The sequence below is a fragment of the Trichophyton benhamiae genome (genome assembly GCF_000151125.1).
Source record: "Trichophyton benhamiae CBS 112371 chromosome Unknown contig00070.0, whole genome shotgun sequence".
Lineage (NCBI taxonomy): Eukaryota > Fungi > Ascomycota > Eurotiomycetes > Onygenales > Arthrodermataceae > Trichophyton > Trichophyton benhamiae.
Genome location: NW_003315101.1, coordinates 376,397 through 395,902, shown reverse-complemented (window position 1 = coordinate 395,902; position 19,506 = coordinate 376,397). Strand labels below are relative to the sequence as shown.

The following is a 19,506-nucleotide window of genomic DNA, read 5'->3' as shown; positions in this document are numbered from 1 at the left end:
GAGCGTTGATTACCGACAATCAGATATCGTGAGGTCAGAATACTGGTGTATAACTGCCAGATTGATATGTTAACCAGGCAAGTTAAGCTGACTAGCTGACTAGCTGACTAACTTTAAGTAGTACAACTAGTTAAGTTCTAAAGAGACTAGTTATCGGCCTACCAAAGAGCTTCTTTCGACTTCAACCCCTCTGCAAGTCGCAAAGCATCCAGTTATTCAAGGATTATCGGCTAAAACTTCAGAGTTGGAAATCATGGTGTGGGAAAGAGTATTTGCGTGTATAGGAATTTTGACAACCGTCTGTATCGTTGTGAATCTCCTTTCCGTGGCATACAAGTTCCTGCGTCCATCAAAACTACACAAGTACCTACATGATGGCAAACAAACATATGCGTTTGTTACCGGAGCCACCGATGGAGTTGGTCGTTCCATGGCTTATGAGCTAGCAAAAAGTGGCTTTAACCTCATCCTCCACGGTCGAAATAGCGAGAAACTGCAGGCTATAACCGAGGACCTACAGAATCAGTACCCAACCATCAAGACCCGCAAATTCGTCTGTGATGCATCGAAAGATTTACTGGACTCGTCTACCCTATCTAACCTACACAAGGTGCTGAAAGACGTCCACATTTCGATTCTAATTAACAATGTTGGCGGGATGGGTTGCCTACCGCCTTCTTGTCTTTATCAGGCCTACGAGTCCTATACTGGGGAGCAGATTGACGTTGTACTCAACGTTAATCTCCGGTTTATGGTACAACTCACGCGCATCCTTATCCCATTAATGGACCACTCTACCTCTATGACGGCTGCAAGTAACAAACGGCTGCCTTCTTTAATCCTGAACATGGGGTCCGTTGGGGCTCATGGATCCCCTTATATCAGTGTATATGCTGGTACCAAAGCATTTGTTGCTTCTTTCTCTAACTCATTAAGCATGGAAATGAAAATTGAGGGGAAAGATATCAATGTCCAGGCCCTAATAATTGGTGAGACTAGGAGCGCCACTCACATTGTTAAGGACGGAATGATGGTCCCCCATTCTAACTCACTTGCCCGTTCTGCATTGAAAATAGTTGGCTCAGATAGGGAAACATTTGTTTCAGGCTGTTTCCCTCACTGGATGGCGAAAATATTTGTTCAGGTTATGCCGGTATATGTTTCTAATGCGCTCTTTGTTGATGCTATAAAGAAACTTAAGGCAGCCCATGAGAAACGAGTGGCCTCCCTTGCCGACTAAATATCTTTATTTTTATCCGTACACACTCTACTTAATCTTGCACCATTTCTCTGCTGTAGACTCTGATATATCTCATACTCTTATTGCTAAGATTGTCTATATGCAGCTAAATTGATGAACCACATTCAGTATTCTCAGGAACTGATAATATTGGGTAATAGAACGGGTATTTAATTTAATCAATATCGAAGGGAAGTGTATACAGTAATGGTAACCAAGGAGATAGTCTTACAACCAAGAATTCAGGTTCAATCATGGCTATTGAGCAGGAAACGAATGAATTAAAAAGACAATGAAATAAAGAACCACCCCACGTTAATACTAGTTAGCAACCACGCCAGTCATGACCATCATTTGGATGGCCCTTCTGCGATCAACCTCTCTTTTCAACATCAACAGGCAGGTTCCAACAATAACAGCTTCGTCAATGTTGAGGTGAGCATCCTGATCCAGGACCAACTCTCCACCACACCCGGCTCTATGCTTTGAACTCCCTTGCGGAATCGTTTCCTTAGTTCGAAGGAGTTGCGCAACTCTCGTGCGCGATCCATCTCCTTCACCTTCAATCTTCTCAAGGACTAGCAGCTTGCTTCTACCACCCCCATCGTAGCCCAGTCGAACATATCTCCATTCAAACTTTGAGCCATCTGGCATTTCAAAATCAGCACTTCGAGAGATAAACTTCCCAGCCACAGTGATGTCTTTGTTTGTATCAGGGCTGCCCCCATTAAATGGTGTTGGATATAGCTGACGGAGGACAGGATGGCGACCAGGCCCAAAGAAGTAGGTGGTACTGAGTAAATTGCCGAGTTTTGGGGATGATAGAACTGCATCTCCTGAGCAGAGCTTGTCCCTGGTTGACACATAGGCTAATGATCCATCTTGGTTGTGGATTGCGATCTCTAACTCCGATGACGGGGTTGGGAAACGAATCATGCCAATTCCGCGAGAGCTAATATAGAGCGATCGTCCAGGAGTAAAAGCTTGATTTATACTCCGGGGGGGTGCGATCGTTGTGGACTCTGAGTATGTAGGTGGTGCCTCGCCTTCCACATCTGTATCAGACGCAGCGGAGGATTTGAGAATTTCCATTTCCTTCTCGGATAGTTGGTTGACTTCAGTTTGAAGCTCTGCCGACTTCCTCGAGTCCATAGCATAAGCAGTCATAATGACAAGCGCTAAAGTCTTTCCGTTGTATGGTATATGTGGAGGATATATCCGCAGTAATAAGGGGGTTCAATGCATCAACTGGCTGGTTTTTCGGTGAGTTGGGAAGACACCCCAGACGGATAGCATGGCACATTACACCATTTTATACCCCAAGTCAAGAGTCCCTCGATTGAGACTAAAGAGAAAACAGGGATATTCATCGTATTCAGAAGGCGGCTGTGTGAGGCTGTGAATGAGGCTCGGATACGAGCAACTCCCCGATCGGGCATAACTAACTTGTTAGGTATTAGCTCGCTAGCCGGTAACTAAGTACTCAAGTTGGTGAACTCAGTAACTAACTAGTTAGTTAACTTAGCTAGTTAGTTCATTTACGAACTGGAAGTTAACTTAAACGTCCTATCCTCAAAGACAATAATAGTACTCCGTACGGCGGACAAAATGGACTATGCAGTTAAAATCGATACTATAATGAAATGAGATGCGACAACTCCAGCCTGATGTAACAAGAAGGTATATGAGAGTAGAGTAGGGCGATGAACCGAACGATAGACCAAATAAGTTCAGAAGAAATTAAGAAGTACGTTAAATCGGTTAACTGGTTAGTTAACTAGTTAAGCCATCAACTAGTTTACTAGTTACCTAACTTGGCTTACCCTACGTAAGTTAACTGCTTAGAATTTGACCCGATGGCATATATAGTCTGGCATAACTAAACTAACCAGTAAATAATCTCGGGATTTTAAGAGGGTACTATTAGTTGGTTATAATTAGAAAACTTTTAGATTGAACTATAAAAATAGTTTAACTAATCTATTATTATATCCAACTCTCAATATGGTCTGTGGGACAAGCTTGCATCGCGCCAGCATACTTCTGAAGCAATTCTTGCTGTGTGAGGTCTCTCCTGGTAACAAAGCGATAGTTTCTACCAGGGAACACCTCATCAGACTTTGGATTGGACTTACGACAGAGGAGTGCCTTCCTACGCGGCATTACACTGTCTGAGAAATCCCCAATGCCGATCATTTGTAATGATGGAATGCCCTCTGGACCGAACGCCCATTGAACAAATTCATCAAAGGCCTGGAAGTTTTTGTTTGGCTTCTCATCTTCATTTTTTATGCCTTCTGGATTTCTTTCTACTCTTTCGGCTGCCTTGAGGCGACCAATCACCACAAGGGGGCTCCTCCGGATAAGCAAGACTTTAAGACTCCTAATATTTGCGATTGGAGCCAGGACCGGAAGCTAAAATATCAGCTTGGGAGTTAGTAACTATTCACGGTGGCAGACACTGGTCAGAAGGCATACCAAGTATTTAAAATCATAACTGACTCCAAGAAACTCTAGGTCAAGGTGCCTAAGAGGGTTCCATTCCGGATTTGTTTTGTGACTCTGAGGCATCGAAAATGACACATCAGCTATACAGAATGGACTAGAATCTTCACGAGTATCAACCATTGGGTCCACGTAGTAAACAAACGTTCTTAGGGTATTCTTATGCCGCAATAATGCTTGCCATAATTCTAGCGCCCCATCCTGTTCTCTCACAGCAATGTAAAGGTTCTGTAGTGACTCGCAGCCATTAACAAATCTCGCTATGTCCGCATTTTCAGAACTGAATGATTCTGGGTCTTCCCACGAAAGTATCTCAACCGTATGTAGGCGGAATGGAGGTTCTGAGGCATTGAGACGATCAAGGAAATTTGGCCATTCTTGACCACAGAGCCTGATTGTTAGGGTATCTAGAGTCGCTGGGTTTAGATCACCGACGATGTTAACTGCCGAATATTCAAAATTAAACCCCGTCAAGGATAGATGTTGTAGCTTCTGAAATTGAAACCTTTTACCGCCAGGGTTGGGCTTCATGATTTCTTGCGAAATAGTGGCTTCGTCATCGTCTGAATCATAGAATGAATACTCCCACATTTTAAGTCCAAGTTCCAGGTAAACTAGCTGGTGGGACAAAACCTCTAGGCAGTCTCGGAGTCTTTCAAGGTCATCTTTTGCATTGTCAAGCTCCATATTATTCCCCAAGTTGTCCCATGATAACCTTTTGAGTTTTGTGAATAAATGAGGGTAATAAATGTGGCAACCATATCCACTATTGGCGCGTATAAAAAGGGTCTCGAGAGATTTTTGTCTCGTGGGTAGGTAGCCCTCTTTGCCTAGAATTTCAGGAGGAATGAAATCCATACGATCCCACCTAAAACATTGTATGTTAGCTTGGAACCGTAACACTCTTTAGGGGTACCTAGGTAGCTAACTCGCCTAAAACTCCTTAGATGTCCCTCCTTGCATCTAATTAAAATAGGCAAAACTCTACGCCTCAGCTCCATGTAGCCAAGGATGCGGGAAAATCGAGGATCAGGCTCCACGTCAATCCATCTTAGCTTGTCTTTCAGTTCAGTGCTAGTGAGGCTTCCATCTCGAGTAGTGCTCGCACCGTCTTCTACACCTCTGGCATTGCGGGTGTTGATATTCTGGAAATCGACTTGAGCACTCGGATCGTGAGGATGAGCCCACTTCTCTTTATCTTCGCCCGCAACATGGATATCCGTGGTATACTGAAGCACCCTAGCCCTTTCATGTGCGTTTATAATCCCGTTTGCTTTCCTTGCGGTTGTGATAAGGATAGACTGGTATAGAAACGGGGCTGTCATGCTATTGAGTTGTTTGGACGCTTCAGATAAACATTTCAGGTCCACACGGTCTTCGACCTTAGAAAGTATGGAGAATATAATTTCTCTAGGGAGATTTTCTAACATTTTGACCCCTCATGTAGTACATAAGCGACCCGAATATGAAGTTTTCAGAGGAATATTCTATGAGTTGTGAATGTGTGAAATTGAAAACAGTTTCTTGTGCTATTTTCATGGATGTTCAACTTGCTATAGTTAACTAGTTAACTAGTTAGTAATCATCCCGTCGCTTTCTAACTAACTAACTTACTCCAGCCTATCAACGATTGCGTTCGCTAGGTGTGGGTTAAATTGGGAACAATAGACCTGTTGTTAGTTAACTGGCTCGCGAGGCCGCCCGCTGCTGAATTTTTAAGAGCACACTCGCTAACTGGCTTCAGTAGTCAATATAGGGCTTTATGTATGAAGCTCTAGCTTCTGGTTAGGTCACTTAGGAGGGGTAACCATTGAAAGAACAGGTCTCTTCATTGTCTGTTCATTAAAGGTGACCCCATTTTCTAGAGGAGCCAGGTCAAGTAGTTACAGGTAGCTTAACTAAAAAGCCAGATAATGTTCAAAGTTGATATTGACACTACTTGCCAATAATTACACCTGTTAACCGCCATTGCCTACTTCAACTAGAAGGGATTTGGCCAATTGGGCAAGTTCGAGGCAGCAGTCTCAAGGCTTCGGATCTCTTCTATGGTCTTCCGCATCATCTTCTTCTCATCAGCAACCTGAGGTGTATCGCCAGGCTTGTCTTGTGCAGCCATAATGTACTGTGGGTCAAGGTACTTGGTTTTAAGCTTTCCGATACCATTGTTGATCAACTTCATCGTTTTGCTATGAGCATCAACGTATTTGGAATTCATGAATGTGTCCCACTGAGACTCTAGTCCTTGGGTTTTCCAGGCATCGTATGTCGCGGTAACCGGCGTTGGAGTCTCTGTAGTTGTAATTGTTGTCGATGAACTCGTTATAGTAGACACTGGGGTTGTCGTATAAGTCACAGTTCGCTGGCGGTTGCTCAGCTCGTTATCAAGCTTTCCAAGGATGGCTCCAACACGTTCTTTTTGAGCCTTTAGTATTTGGGCGACTAATGGGACTTGGTGATAGATAACAGACCCAAGGCCTGCACGTATGTTTTTGATAGCCTCGCCAGGCATGTTTTCAACCCAAGTTTCCATTTGAGAGTCTCCGATAATAACCTCATCAGAGCCCCAAGCCTGCGATTTAGTCACGGTGTTAGTTATCATAAGCCACCTGAACTAGGCGTAAGAGTCGCTCAATAGCTTGAAAGCCATACCTTTGCTTTGGCTGGGACATTGACAGTATGCTCTAGGACAACGAATTCTTCCTTTTTAAATTTAGGTGCCGGGTAGGTGTCTGCAATGTGCTTGCCTGCACTGGCCATTACGCCGTCAATAGTGAGAGGGTCTGGCCATAAAAGTTTCACGTATTCACAGAAGTGGATCTTTTTGCGCTTTCCGTCTGCTTCTTTCTGATAAGGATCGGGATGATCAAATATTTCTCCTTTTGACGAGTTCAACTTGAGCAGAAACAGTCCGGGAAGCTGGAATTCGAGAGCGTGTTCGGTATCATATTGTATAGTTGGGCTTTTGTTAGCAGGGTAACGCGCAGGTAGAGGGGTACCAAATTTACAGTCTTCACAGTCAGGACTAGTGAAACCGTACGTAGGAGATTTCTATCCAAATAAACAAGAGTCATTTTTAGTGTATCATGATTAGGGTTGTCATACAGCTAGGTATCGGACAGGCTAAACAAATTAAAGTTAATAGATAAAATGCACTTACCTTCAATTTACCACCAGCAGGATATGTACGTTGCATATAAAGATCGTCAATAAGCTCATTCGACCATGTATGATGATAGCAAAGTCTTGAAGTTTTGAGGCCTCGTTTAGCCAGCTGGCCATGACGACGCGTGATGCCCCTTGATTCGTCATTTCCAGCTGCATCCTGCATGTATTCTTTGCCATCGCCATCAAACACTCCACAGGTAACATTTTTGAGATTGGCACCATCAGTAGGACAAAATAGGTCACCGATAGGAATTTTAAAGGCCGGCCCATAGACAGCGGCGCGCTTCTGTAAGCCATGTCCAGTGGCGCTCAAAGAGCGTCCCTGGGGAATGTGACTCTGTTTAGAGGTGATATTATTCTTAATCGCCCAAGGCGAACCGAGTGACAGGCTCCTCTCGCCAACCGATCCAATACCGAGATTTGGACACTCTCCACCCTTGATAATGTCCTTATCCCAACTGGCAATTTCGTACTTGGTTTCAGGCCACTTGAATATACGTGCGTCAGCTTTGGCATATAGATAAGTGCCGAGTTGCATGCCGTAAGTAAACGGGCATTCAGCCGTGGTGCTAATGCCGGTGGCTATCTTGACCATGACACGACCTTCACCCACGACACCGGCTGTGGCACCTCCAATGCCCCAGCCGTCATCAAATCTTACACCAAATTCTAGTAAAATGGGGTGCAGGTTAGTACTATTCCAAAAGGGCAGATATGAGAACTTGTCCAGTTAGAATTTTAAACCTACCTGCTGCAGCATTAAGTTTAGCAACAATATCTCCCGCTGCCTCAACTCCCGCGTAAAACTCTGGCCTCTGGATGCCAGTAAAATCTCCTGATTTGCTTAAGTCTGGATGACCTTTTGCAATATCCTGTGGATTGTACTTCTCCGAGCCATCAGATGGGAGCGTCTGTCGGATCTCCCATTTTGCAATATCAACCTTAGTCTCAAATTTGGCGGCTAAGGTAGCCTGGGCATCTATAGACCCGGATATATGCACTTGCGGCCCGATAGTCACTATCCCAGGAATACGAAACGTTGCTCCGGGGAAAGGAAGAGTCAGGATTGTTTTGTGTTTGCTATACGTGAAACGAGCTATAGCATCAATGGTGAGAGTGGCGGTGATTTCTCCTTTGTTGTAAAAAGTGAGATATGATTTGGTGAGGTCAAGGGGTGGGAGCAAGCTGGGAACAATCAATGTAAAGCCGAAGGTCGTGGAAATTTTCATGTTAGTGAGAGCTTTAGCAGTAACATGGCCATCGTACTTGATACCATTCCTCTTGCAATCCCAGTTTTCATCAACTATTATTGCGGTGACAGTCTCATCAATACTGTGAGTGTAGTCACGCTTGATTTCAGGTGTGACCATCTTTTTTAACCACTCGATGACAGAAGAGCCAAACCATCTCTCATGAAGGTCCCGTCTGTTAAGCCCCCCAAAGTGATAGTCATCTCTAAATTCGTCTTCCAGCCATTTCAAATGATCGCCTCCGACGTCATCGAGAGACCTTTTCCTCTTCTTAGATGGCGATGCAGCCACAACTTCATCCCAGTAGTTATCCTGGTTGCTGAAGTCTACTCGCATCTGTGTATTTCCCATGCCACGAGGAACTCGAGAGAAATCATAGTCAAATTTTAAGTCGTAAACAACACCCTTTGATGGTACACGGCTCGCCAAATGACGGGGTATCAACTGATGTTTAGCAGGTTCCATTGATATGGCAACGGCGTACTTACCAGGGCCACAGCCTTTTGGCATTTGCAAAATCGTTCCGGGTACTCCCTTACCAAGGTTTATCTTGTGGCAGTTGCTATTTTCCGAAAAATCGGTACATACCATCTGGACAGTGTGCTCGCCCTCCGTGACAGCGTCATTGCAGCCGAATACCTCCCAGTGTGAACCATCACGCCTATCGAGGGACGTCTGGATCTCGTCAGGGGAAGTCATCACAACGAATTGAAAAGCTGTAGAGCCTGGGTTACTGTCCTCATCGTCCAGATTAAGATCAAAGTCGGTTTTAACATTGTCACCCGTTGGAGGATGTTCGAAAAGGTTCTCTAGTGGAACTGGCAAGAATAGATGTTCGCCTTCCTTGGGATCGCAGCAGAAAACACGTTCCCGCTCCAACCTAATGCCACATGAGCCACCACCCCCTCCGCTATCTGAGGTGAGTTGAACACCAGAAAGCACGTCACAATGGTTGTCAAAGCAGCTATCTCTTTTGCCATGCCAGGCACAATTTCTCCAAGTCTCGAGTTCTTTCTCGGGACAGCAGTAGAATCGTAAATTCGATATGTCAAGCCCTTTTAGGACCTCTTTCAACTTATCCCCTGATACCTGGTCGATGGGTTGATTCTTTCCCGTCACCTCCTTGACCTTCTCTTCGATCTCTATGTCGAAGGACAGCCATTTGCCAGAAAATGTCTGCAACATTTATTAGCTCTTATAACGGGAAAGTAGTCATATGGCTATCATATCTCGTCGAGAACATCGAATATTGACCAAATAACGAAGGTATTATAATGTTTAGGTTAAGGGCTCCTTACCAAGGGCTGGTCTCCACGTTGACAATCATCAGTCTGCCAGTAGCATGTGTTGTCCTTGGCAAGGGAGCTTTTGCAACAGAATGCCTTGTTACCATCCACACACACCTTTCCGTCACCCCATTTGTTCAACTGAAGGGTGACTTCATTTTCATGGCAGTGGCCGTTGCAGAATGGTGCCGTTCCACGCCAGGTACAGTCTGCAGGGTCAGGAGCACCGGATAAGGGACAGCAGATCTTACTCTTTTTATCACCTTCGCCACACTTCTGATCTGTAATTTTGATAAATCCTGCTTTACAGTTGCCATCGCACCCTGTCGTGTAGCAGCTCGGAATATGAGCGTCCTAGACTGAATCATTAGCATAACGCCAAGACCTACGGAGCCGATAGAAGCGCGGCTAAATAGCCTGCGAAGGTTTTTATCACGTGATTACCCGATAGCGCCGGATGTGTTCGCCCAAAAATAAAAAATAATCAAAACTGACCTCATAATACGATGCATCTTTGGCTGAATGCTTGAACGTATCCAGAGCTTTTGGTGAAAGGACGGCTTGAAGCGCGCTACGCTGGTCGTCGTCCTGATCAATCTATTTTTTATTTCAATTTTAGCATCATCATCATCAGCACCTTTCTCCTTACTTTCCACTTCGTGACGTACCGCCCATATCAAATAACCCCCCAACCCAAGTTCTGCCGCAAATTCTTTCTTTTGTTTGAACGTTTCCTTGTCGTCCTAGAAGGTGTTAATAATATTGTTCCGCGGCATTGATACCGCTACTGCTGTTGGCCCTCAGGTATACTAGGAAACTTACGAAGGATACCCATTGATCATGGCCAAAGGTGACGTACTTGACGCCAGCTTCTTTATCATGAAACGGCTTAATTGCGTCCTCCTTGGCCATGCTCCTCCTTTGGTTCTCCTTTTTGACCATGCTCATTATCTCACGGTAAGTGAGGATACCAGACGCGCCACTACAAGCACCTGCTGCGGCCCCTCCTTTGAAAGGACACCCTGGCTTGTCGCATGATGGATCCTGAAGCTGGAAACTGCGTCCATAAAAGCCGAGACCCATATTGACTTTGTTTGCGGGAACATTGTTGCGCCAGAGAAGATCCAGAGCCTGGGTCATCTCTGTGATATTCGAGTGGCCATATATATGACTTCCTATCGGGTTGTCACTGTCCCATACACCATGCAAACTGAATTTCAAGTTTGGTCAGTCTTGTCCACTCAACAGCAGTTTAAAGTATGCCGAGAAATAAGGTTGGACTTGGTCTTACTCATAAGTCATCATGTTTACGAAATCAACATGATTAACGGCCTCAAGGTCAAAGTGCCGCAAGTACCAGTAACTGCTGGGAGCAGTGAAAGATACAGAGTAATGGAAGGGCTGTTTTTTGTTCTCCTCATCCAGCTCTTTAAGGAGTTTCACAAAATTTTTCCCGTCGCTCGGGATGCCACCGCGATCAGCAGCGCCGGGATATTCCTATTCAAAGTTTAGGTTTTGGATTTCAATGACAATAAAAGGAAAATTGCCTAGTCAGTGACATACCCAGTCAAAGTCAACACCGTCGAAGGCATATTGTCGCATGAACGCAAAAAGGTTCTGGATGAACTTGGAACGGTTCACCTTGGAGCTAACCATATCGCTATACACCTTCTGTGATGGGCCTGTTCCTTGTTGTCAGCAACTTAAACGGCTCGTTATCTGAGGTGGACTCCAATAGCTATGGGTGTGGAGGATACTGGAAGTGAATATCATCCACTTCCCTTCAACTTGGGCCTGGCGCAAGTAATGAAAGCAGAACCTACCTGGATCATTGAAGGTCCAGCCGCCGAGAGCGATGACTGTTTTCAAACCTGGATTTTTCCTTTTCAAAGCTGTAAAGTCGGCGAACAACCTATAAGGTAGACCATCCATCCCTGTGATTTTGAACTCTCCAGGAGTGATATACCCAAATGAGAAGAAAAGATGGGTGAGCGAATTGACCGGGATATCTTTTAAGCCCTGGAGCAAGTAACATTAGTTAAAGGTCAGAACATCACTGCGTGGCACACTCACCATTCCTTGACAGAGGACATCATGTCTCCACGCTTCATAATAGCCAACGACCACCTTTTGTTCTCCTGATTTTCCACTAGGACGAGGCTGGTCACAATTCGATTGACAACCCTTGTTCTTCCCGCTCTTTTTCTCACAGAAATCCTTGGTGAACCCGCAGAATCCATACTCGCTGCAGCATACATTCAAAGGACATTTTTTACCTGGCGGATCGGCAAATCTACCACACTCGGCTTTGGCATCGCAGTTGGACCAGCATACTTCATTGGGGCTTACATTATTGGTACCACACGCTTCTGGACCATAGTTACAGTACCCTGTTTTCTTGGAACAACATGCTCCTATCTTCATGTCAGTATCAAATATATTTCTCACTTGCATTCAAGAGAACATACCATTTGAACACGGGCGACCAGGCCCGCATGAATAATCTTCAACGGCGTTGAAGTCCACGGAGACTAGGAGCTCGTTTCTTGTTTTCAGACTCGCCGCTTTGGCGTTGTCTTGTTCCACAGGACAGAAAGGGAGATTGTCATCTTCATGGGATTTGGCAGAATAATCAAAGACCCTATGGGAATTTCCACAACGTTAGAAAATATCACCAAGGCTTTTTATCCTTCTTGTTGGCAAATATGATTCCAAGTTCTTACGAAGCAAAATCACGGCATCTGTTGGCATCGTTATTCTGAGTGGTCAAAGAACGATGTAGGTGCCTATGGCGATTGGCATGACCATGAGAGTTGGGAAATGCCCACGCTAAGGTCGCTAGTTCAGCGTAAGCGGCGAGAAGGATTAACGAGCGCATCTTGGACGAGCAGCCGCTGGGCTACTGTCAAGACTGGGGGAGAAAAGATGAAAAATGTTACTATCTAGAAGGATGAGAGAGGATACGGAGTGCTGTACGGAGTACTTCCTGCTTTCATTTTCAGCAAGGGGCTAACGCCTTATATATATCGATGGCTAAGCTGCGGCAAGTGAAATGAAAAGGAAAAGTGCCGGGCGCTTTTTTTTTTTCTCCAAACTGAGTCAAGAATAACTGGGATTGCTGGAGTATTTTTTCCGTATCTCCATAGCTTCCCATGAGAAAAATACTGCAATATCTCCGCTCCACTAGCTCTCAAGCAACTGAGGTTGATATTCCTATTTTGGCAACTTCAAATATTTGTCGCCTTGGGCTCCATGTCCGCAATATCGGAGCTGCCGGTTCAATCAAATCTTTTTGATATGCCTCGAAACTGTTGCCGAGCCTCATGGTTTACGGGATCATGAACTCGACCGGCGCATAATCTCTTGGATCTCCCTTGTCAAGTGTGAGCTGCTGAGATGCCAGTCCCACACTCACTGCAGGGGATACGCTCCCACTATATTACTTGAATAGTTCTGTTTGCATGGACAAGTTGCTGAAATGCCCTTCCGTTTTCTACCCACATTGAGTAAGTCAAGATCCATTTTTCAGGGGTATATCATACGCTGCTTGAATATGCATGTCCCAACCGTCCATTCTACTGGGAAGTTCTTGTGGATATTGTGCGAATGAGTGTACTTTCAGCTGTCCTAAGGGGCCCAAAGGCTTCCGATATGATGTTAACTATTTCAGAATAACAGTCCCGTCGGCTCCTGAGCTGGCTGCTCACATCTGTACTGCGATAAAAAGCCTGCGCATCCTACCTGCCAATAACTAGTTATCTCGCTCGCAGTCATTTTCCCGAATAATGGTAAATAACTAGTGATACATCCTTAGAAGAGAAAGGCATTGTATAATACTACGAGCCGCAGATGGCACAGTTAACTGAAACAAGAGCATCCCGAGTTAGTTACTGCTTTTGCAAACGAATTTGGGCCTAACTTTTTTCTCAAACAGGAACATCAGAGAAACGGGCTGCAAAGATATCACAAGACATGCGTTGTGGCTCTTCGCTGTAGTTATCCGCTGATCACACACCGCATGGAGCATTACTCCGGTCTGTACTCAAATCTTCTTCCCTGTTCACCCAGTCATAATAACTAATATATTTCCGAGAGGATAAACCATTAAGACAAGGTACGAAGGAGGTCTAAGGACAACGGAGTATACATAGTCTTTTTCCTGTGTGCAAGGATGTGGAGCATAGTTCCCACGCGCAAAAACGTAATAACAGGGTATCCGGGACATTCTGTGGATATCAAGCAACTATCAGACATTACCACGCCGCGGTATGTTAACGAGACGCCGGAATCCTACGCAAGGACCCAACCAAATGTCTAGGGAATACCAGCGCCCATTAACTAGTTACTCGTGGAACCCGGCGTGAATCCATCCAATGAGTGAGAATCCCTGTCCGGCGGGTCTGTGCAAACAAGGTTGTGCCTGCGGCGGAAGTCAAAACTATGAGACATAAACTTACTGAGTTAACTACCCAGGGTCAGGTTGCTCCAGGCGGCGCATCACCGCCAGTAGAAAAGAAAATAACTAGCATTGGAAGTTTTCCTGGCTGGGCTATCAAAACTCGACATGTTGACCTGGGGCGCCCTTTATAAACATGCCTTCCGCACAGGATAACATTCAATATGAATCCATCAATGCCTTCTCCCCACTTGACTATCCGTACAGAGTACTATCAGGATGCTGTCCTCGGTGCTATTCCCAGCTATGCGGACATTACTGCTTCTCAAATATGTGTTTTCCCTTATTTCTCTTAGTGCGATCTGTTGCCAGACCGTCTCTGCCATCCCGGTTGTTTCTAGGGAAGGCCTTCCGATGACACTGAGTGACAAGTGTGCTGAGGCTTTAATTTCTGATGTTGCCTGTGACCCAAATGTCCTGGACTTCAAGCCGGGATACTACTATTCTCCAGAAATTCTACAGCGAGCATGCACAGACACTTGCAAATCTGCCCTTGACTCTTATTTGGATCGTGTCAAATCGTCCTGTGGTACCGAGACTATTGTCGGTCCATTCGACCTGGAGGTGTCGGCTCTTATAGTACCAGGCATGCGCAAGGACCTCTTTCAGAAAACGTGCCTTCAGGATAACGGGAGATACTGCAATAATGTTGCAGCTACGGCAGCGGTAATTGCTGATCCTGGAGGTATGGCTTGGTTCAAAATATTTCTGTTTCATTAAAATTGGATATCAAAGCTCACGCGAAGTGCAGTTTCTCGATTCAATTATCTCAGCTCGGTTCCTCCAGGAACTGTTCCACCAGATCCTTGTGACATGTGCTTCATCAAAAGCCTTCAGCTAAAAGCTGGTTCCCCATATTTTGATGGTCCTGACCTAGCCAGCATGTCTGTTTATATGTCGATGACCAGTCAATGCGGAATATCTGGGCAACCATTGACTACTACTCCTATTGGGTATTATACGTAAGAATACCTATTCTACACTTGATATATTGACCTCTTCACCAACAGTCCACATTAACATTCTAAGTGAGGCACCACCGACAACAACGCCTGCTCCCTGTATGGGAGAGAAGTATTCAATCCAACAAGGTGACGATTGCTACAGCATTTCACGCAAGAAAAAGATCGGAACTGCTTGGCTTCTTTCTGATAATAACCTGGCCTCGTATTGTGCAGATTTTCCTAAATCTGGCGAGTTATGCATTTCTAATGCCTGCGATACCTATACGGTCAAACAAAAAGATAGTTGCGGCTCAATCGCCAAAGCAGCCAATATAACTGTTCCACAGCTACGTGCGTGGAACCCAATGAGTTAACCACAGAGTCCTTCTAGGCAGACTGGATCTAGCTAATGGACTATTCTAGATTATCAATGCAGGCTGCTACAACATGCACAGGCTGAATGGCACTGAGTTATGTATTTCTGCACCGGGTCAAAAGTTCGTACCTGGTGATGCAACGGACCTTCCGGGTGCAACTGTGACCACACCCGTGCCAGCTCCTAGTGACGCTGCTTCAGGTTCAAACCGTTATTGTGGCCGTTGGTATGGTGTTAAAAAGGGTGACTATTGTAACCTTATTGTGCTAAAGTTTGGCATCACTATGGATAATTTCATATTCCTGAACCCAGCACTGAATAGCAACTGCACTAATCTGTATGCTGAGGAGAGCTATTGTGTTCTACCAGTTGGGGATAGTATGTTCTCTTGATGCCCTGGCAATTTCACCAAAGAGTTGAACTGACCATGCTCGATCACAGTTAATACATATTCTGGAAAACCCGGGTATGTGTCTACCCCAACTGGATCTGAGACAACGGCCACTGGGATTCGATTTGAAGATCTACCTGATGCGACTGAAAATCCGTATCCTAGGCCGCCCCCAGGCCCACCTATTGCCGAGGGCACTCGGGATGACTGCAATTACTATTTCGATGGCGCTGAGTTTCAGTATAATGTCACAAATACCTATTGGAACAGTAACTGTCAAATCCCCCCCCCCCAGGTTTACAGAGTGGACCCCGAGTCTTTCGAGAGCTGGAACGCAGGGCTGGGTAATATTAGTCGGCCAGAATGTTCTTTCAAACCAGGCTTCCGGTATTGCGGTCGGTACTACGCATTAAGTGACGACTCAGATGAGCCCACGCCAACCACTCCTATCACAACATCTGATGATCCAACTTCGACCTCTGCTACGCCCACGACACCCACGACATCCTCTAAGCCATCTCCTGGCGCTCCGACGATGACAGGCCAACCATCGGCCTGCAATAAGTGGCACACTGTCACCAACGGTGAGAGCTGTACTGTGATCCCGAAGACATTCGGTATCACCTTAGAACAGTTCCTGGCTTGGAACCCCACGGTCAAGTCAGATTGTACAGAGAACTTTTGGGCTGGATACGCATACTGTGTAGGAGTCAAAACTCTGGGCCCTAGCTAAATTATTGAGTACCTGTATTAGCTAGCTGGCCAGGTACGGAAATCCTTTGTAGCAGAGGAGCCGTAACTTAGGCAGAGCGATGGTCACAGTGCTTCGTAATAAATTCCAAGTGCATTACGGCTGGATATAATGGATTCCCGGTTTAGTTGCCATTAATGTACGGATCTTCTGTCTATGGATTTCAAAGCAGCAAAAATTCTAAGGCCTGGCTGCTAGTTAACTACCGGCAACCCCCCGGGTCTGGACCCAACGGTCTCGTCCAACAAGTAGCGTACTCAGCACCGCGGCGCTGCCCATCGTTGAGGCAGATATCGGAATCCAACCAAGAATGTGTCCAGGAATGCAGATGTCGCAGACAGTAATAATAAGGTCCTTGACCAAAGCTTGGTAGATGATGATAAACTCAGCGCTGCTGACTGTCTGCTTCTCGGCGGATGGTGCCTTTTCCAAGCCATCTGCATTATTCTTTGCATTGGGGCCCTTTTCCTTCTTCTGGATTGATGATGGTGCCCTTGGAGCCTGGCGTAGCTGGGCCAACTGCCACAAGGTGCTCAGGAGTGAGAAAACGAGGGCATATAGCCAGAACTTGTTACTCTCAAGCAAAGCTCTATCACCCCATGACGTTCTTTGAACGCCCAGCGCATCCAACTATGGGGACTGTCAGCTACGAATGGAAACCATGTGCTGGTTTTAAGCTACTGCTTTCAGGTGCAACATACGATCGTTACGCCTTCTAGCAAGAGGTATACGCCGAGAAGACTCCATTTGCTGAACTCGAGGGTTGACGCAATTGACCCTCGCCGGTGACCCGGGGCACTGTCATTCAAAGTATATGCTGCCCATGCATTCTCAAAGTAGTCGATAAACTTGAAGAACCGAAAATAGCGGCGACCTAGACCCATGGTTAAAACGAAAAGTGAATTGCTCTCCCACCGAGTGCACCCATGTTGAATCTATGCACATGTTGGTACATACTCAGCGCAAACTGGCCACTTGCCCTGGACCAAGGCGAGGGAGAGGCCCGGGAAAACGACTCGAGGATGACGCAGGAGAACTGCAAGAGCCGTAGGGTGTTTTCTATGCCGGGTGCGGAATTGATATACCGGGAGAACTGGGCCATCCAGGGCTGGGGAGTCGTCGCCATGGCGGGTTCAAGCTTTCAAGCTGTCCAACAGGTCCAATGGCCTGCTGTCTAAGTTACTCTGTCTGGATGTGTGCAATTGACCAACAACCAGAGAGTAACTAGCGGGAGCAGCTCAACTCCTCCCAAGAAGAGAACGGGAACAATCCTCCTCCTCCCCCCTTTTTTTTTACCTCCCGGGCATCCAGGGTTCCCGACGGGGGGGGTTTCAGCCCGAGTATCACATGACCTGGCCAACCGATTACTAAGACTTGGTCATGATTATTCGATCATCTTTAATGCCTTTTTTTTCCCTTGCTAATTGCTTTTTACTCACTCGTGAATGGATCGGCTGCAAGTAAGGGCTGCGAGCGGTAGCTTGCTCTCGAGAGCTGCGGGCAGCATCGAGCAGTGTGGGTGGATAAGGTCCCGGGAGGGCACCAGCAATGCAAGGCCACAGGGGGATCCAGTCAACGCAGTAGGGGTAGCTAGTTATGGATTTCCAATCTGTTAATAAGACGTGAGTAAGTTGGCAGCGCTGGAGCTCCCTGCCCCATAACTAACTAGTAGTTAGCTAGCTAAGGTGCTATTTTGCCTCCCTTTGTAAGGTTTCCGTAAGCTGTTCTGGGCCCGAGAGAACCTGCTGGCTGTGCCGGTACGTCATTGCTGCGACTTCCGGGCGTGTTTGTTTTTAATAATAATGATTTTATTAGCAGCAGCGCAGGTTAACTTAAGGGTCGTAACAGGCTTGTGTGGCCGACTATATATAAGAGCTGCCCCTCCCCCGCCGTAGCGACAGGCTTCTGACTCCCAGCATCGCCATCCACCACACCAAAACACCAAAGCAGCTGTCGCATTCTCTGCTCTGCCCTCGTCGAGATCCTTCAATTCCCCGTTCGAACTTATACAGTCGGTTTCTGCACACCATGGCTTGTCCCAAGATCGCAATTGTTTATGTATGTTTCCCCTCCCAGTCTCCCAGAGCGCGCTTCCACGGACATTTATTTGCATGCGCCCAAGTTCCAATGCTAACAAGGACCTCCCGACTAGTACTCGATGTACGGCCACATCAAGACGCTGGCCGAGGCCGAGAAGAAAGGAATCGAGGCCGCGGGAGGCACCGCCGACATCTACCAGTAAAATTAGCCCCTCTCCTCCTCCCCTTTTCCGCCCCATCGCATCTGCGCATTGCTTTGGGGCCTGGTCACAACCCCACGTACTAATGCTTCATGAATCTAGAATTGCCGAGACGCTTCCGGAAGAAGTTCTGACCAAAATGCATGCTCCAGCCAAGTCAAACCACCCGGTTGCTGAGCCCAGGGATCTGCTCGCGTATGATGCTATCCTGTTCGGCATCCCCACCCGTTATGGAAACTTCCCTGCGCAGTGGAAGGCATTCTGGGACAAGACCGGCGGCATCTGGGCCAAGGGCGAGTTCTTTGGCAAGTTCGCAGGCGTGTTCGTCTCTACCGGTACTCCTGGAGGTGGCCAGGAATCGACTGTCATCGCCTCTATGAGCACTCTCGTCCATCACGGAATGATCTTCGTCCCATTGGGCTACAAGAACACTTTCCAGATGCTGTCAAACGTTTCCGAGGTTCGTGGTGGTAGCCCATGGGGTGCTGGAACCTTTGCTGTAAGTCATCGCCCTTTTGACATCTTTTGGTCAATCGAAAGCTCTTTGTTTCAATGATCCGTCCACGGTTGCTAACGTTCATCAACCTTCTAGGGAGCCGATGGTTCTCGTCAACCCACTGCTCTCGAGCTCGAGCTTGCTCAGACACAGGGTAAGGGATTTTACGAGACCGTCTCAAAGGTCAAGTTTGCATAGACACTTCCAGTCATCGATGGGTCAGGGGGAACTTTTGCTTGTATTCCCCGTAAAGTGAGAAATAAATGCAATACTCATTACCCTTAGCTTGTGCTTAATGATTCATGTGAATTTTCTTCAAGTTCAACCAATCCGTTCACTGAAAACATAGTCTCAGGAGAGTGCTAGTGTTCGAAGCATCCGGGTATATGTAGTTCTGTCATAGTATC

The 19,506-nt window shown here is 46.3% G+C and overlaps 7 protein-coding genes across 7 annotated transcripts; 3 read left to right on the top strand and 4 right to left on the bottom strand.

The window, feature by feature from the left end:
• Window positions 1-253: 253 nt before the first annotated feature.
• Window positions 254-1,240, top strand: ARB_00331 (short chain dehydrogenase/reductase, putative; the record flags this gene model as incomplete). Its single annotated transcript, XM_003013467.1, has 1 exon — window positions 254-1,240. One exon carries the CDS (start codon window positions 254-256, stop codon window positions 1,238-1,240), a length of 987 nt encoding a protein of 328 aa, XP_003013513.1.
• Window positions 1,241-1,561: 321 nt separating this feature from the next.
• Window positions 1,562-2,407, bottom strand: ARB_00330 (uncharacterized protein; the record flags this gene model as incomplete). Its single annotated transcript, XM_003013466.1, has 1 exon — window positions 1,562-2,407. One exon carries the CDS (start codon window positions 2,405-2,407, stop codon window positions 1,562-1,564), a length of 846 nt encoding a protein of 281 aa, XP_003013512.1.
• Window positions 2,408-3,226: 819 nt separating this feature from the next.
• Window positions 3,227-5,175, bottom strand: ARB_00329 (uncharacterized protein; the record flags this gene model as incomplete). The annotated part of the gene is made up of 3 exons (XM_003013465.1): window positions 3,227-3,655; window positions 3,719-4,613; window positions 4,679-5,175. 3 exons carry the CDS (start codon window positions 5,173-5,175, stop codon window positions 3,227-3,229), a joined length of 1,821 nt encoding a protein of 606 aa, XP_003013511.1.
• Window positions 5,176-5,726: 551 nt separating this feature from the next.
• On the bottom strand, window positions 5,727-11,900 carry ARB_00328 (uncharacterized protein; the record flags this gene model as incomplete). The annotated part of the gene is made up of 12 exons (XM_003013464.1): window positions 5,727-6,314; window positions 6,395-6,793; window positions 6,903-7,579; window positions 7,659-9,336; window positions 9,459-9,800; window positions 9,942-10,043; window positions 10,115-10,189; window positions 10,269-10,656; window positions 10,738-10,943; window positions 11,010-11,128; window positions 11,270-11,465; window positions 11,520-11,900. 12 exons carry the CDS (start codon window positions 11,898-11,900, stop codon window positions 5,727-5,729), a joined length of 5,151 nt encoding a protein of 1,716 aa, XP_003013510.1.
• A 2,221-nt stretch (window positions 11,901-14,121) lies between these two features.
• On the top strand, window positions 14,122-14,868 carry ARB_00327 (uncharacterized protein; the record flags this gene model as incomplete). Its single annotated transcript, XM_003013463.1, has 2 exons — window positions 14,122-14,587; window positions 14,654-14,868. 2 exons carry the CDS (start codon window positions 14,122-14,124, stop codon window positions 14,866-14,868), a joined length of 681 nt encoding a protein of 226 aa, XP_003013509.1.
• A 1,694-nt stretch (window positions 14,869-16,562) lies between these two features.
• ARB_00326 (PEX11 domain protein) lies at window positions 16,563-17,248 on the bottom strand (the record flags this gene model as incomplete). The annotated part of the gene is made up of 2 exons (XM_003013462.1): window positions 16,563-16,994; window positions 17,066-17,248. The coding sequence occupies 2 exons, from the start codon at window positions 17,246-17,248 to the stop codon at window positions 16,563-16,565; spliced, it is 615 nt and encodes a 204-aa protein (XP_003013508.1).
• Window positions 17,249-18,688: 1,440 nt separating this feature from the next.
• Window positions 18,689-19,297, top strand: ARB_00325 (uncharacterized protein; the record flags this gene model as incomplete). Its single annotated transcript, XM_003013461.1, has 2 exons — window positions 18,689-19,102; window positions 19,196-19,297. 2 exons carry the CDS (start codon window positions 18,689-18,691, stop codon window positions 19,295-19,297), a joined length of 516 nt encoding a protein of 171 aa, XP_003013507.1.
• Between the last annotated feature and the right edge of the window lie 209 nt (window positions 19,298-19,506).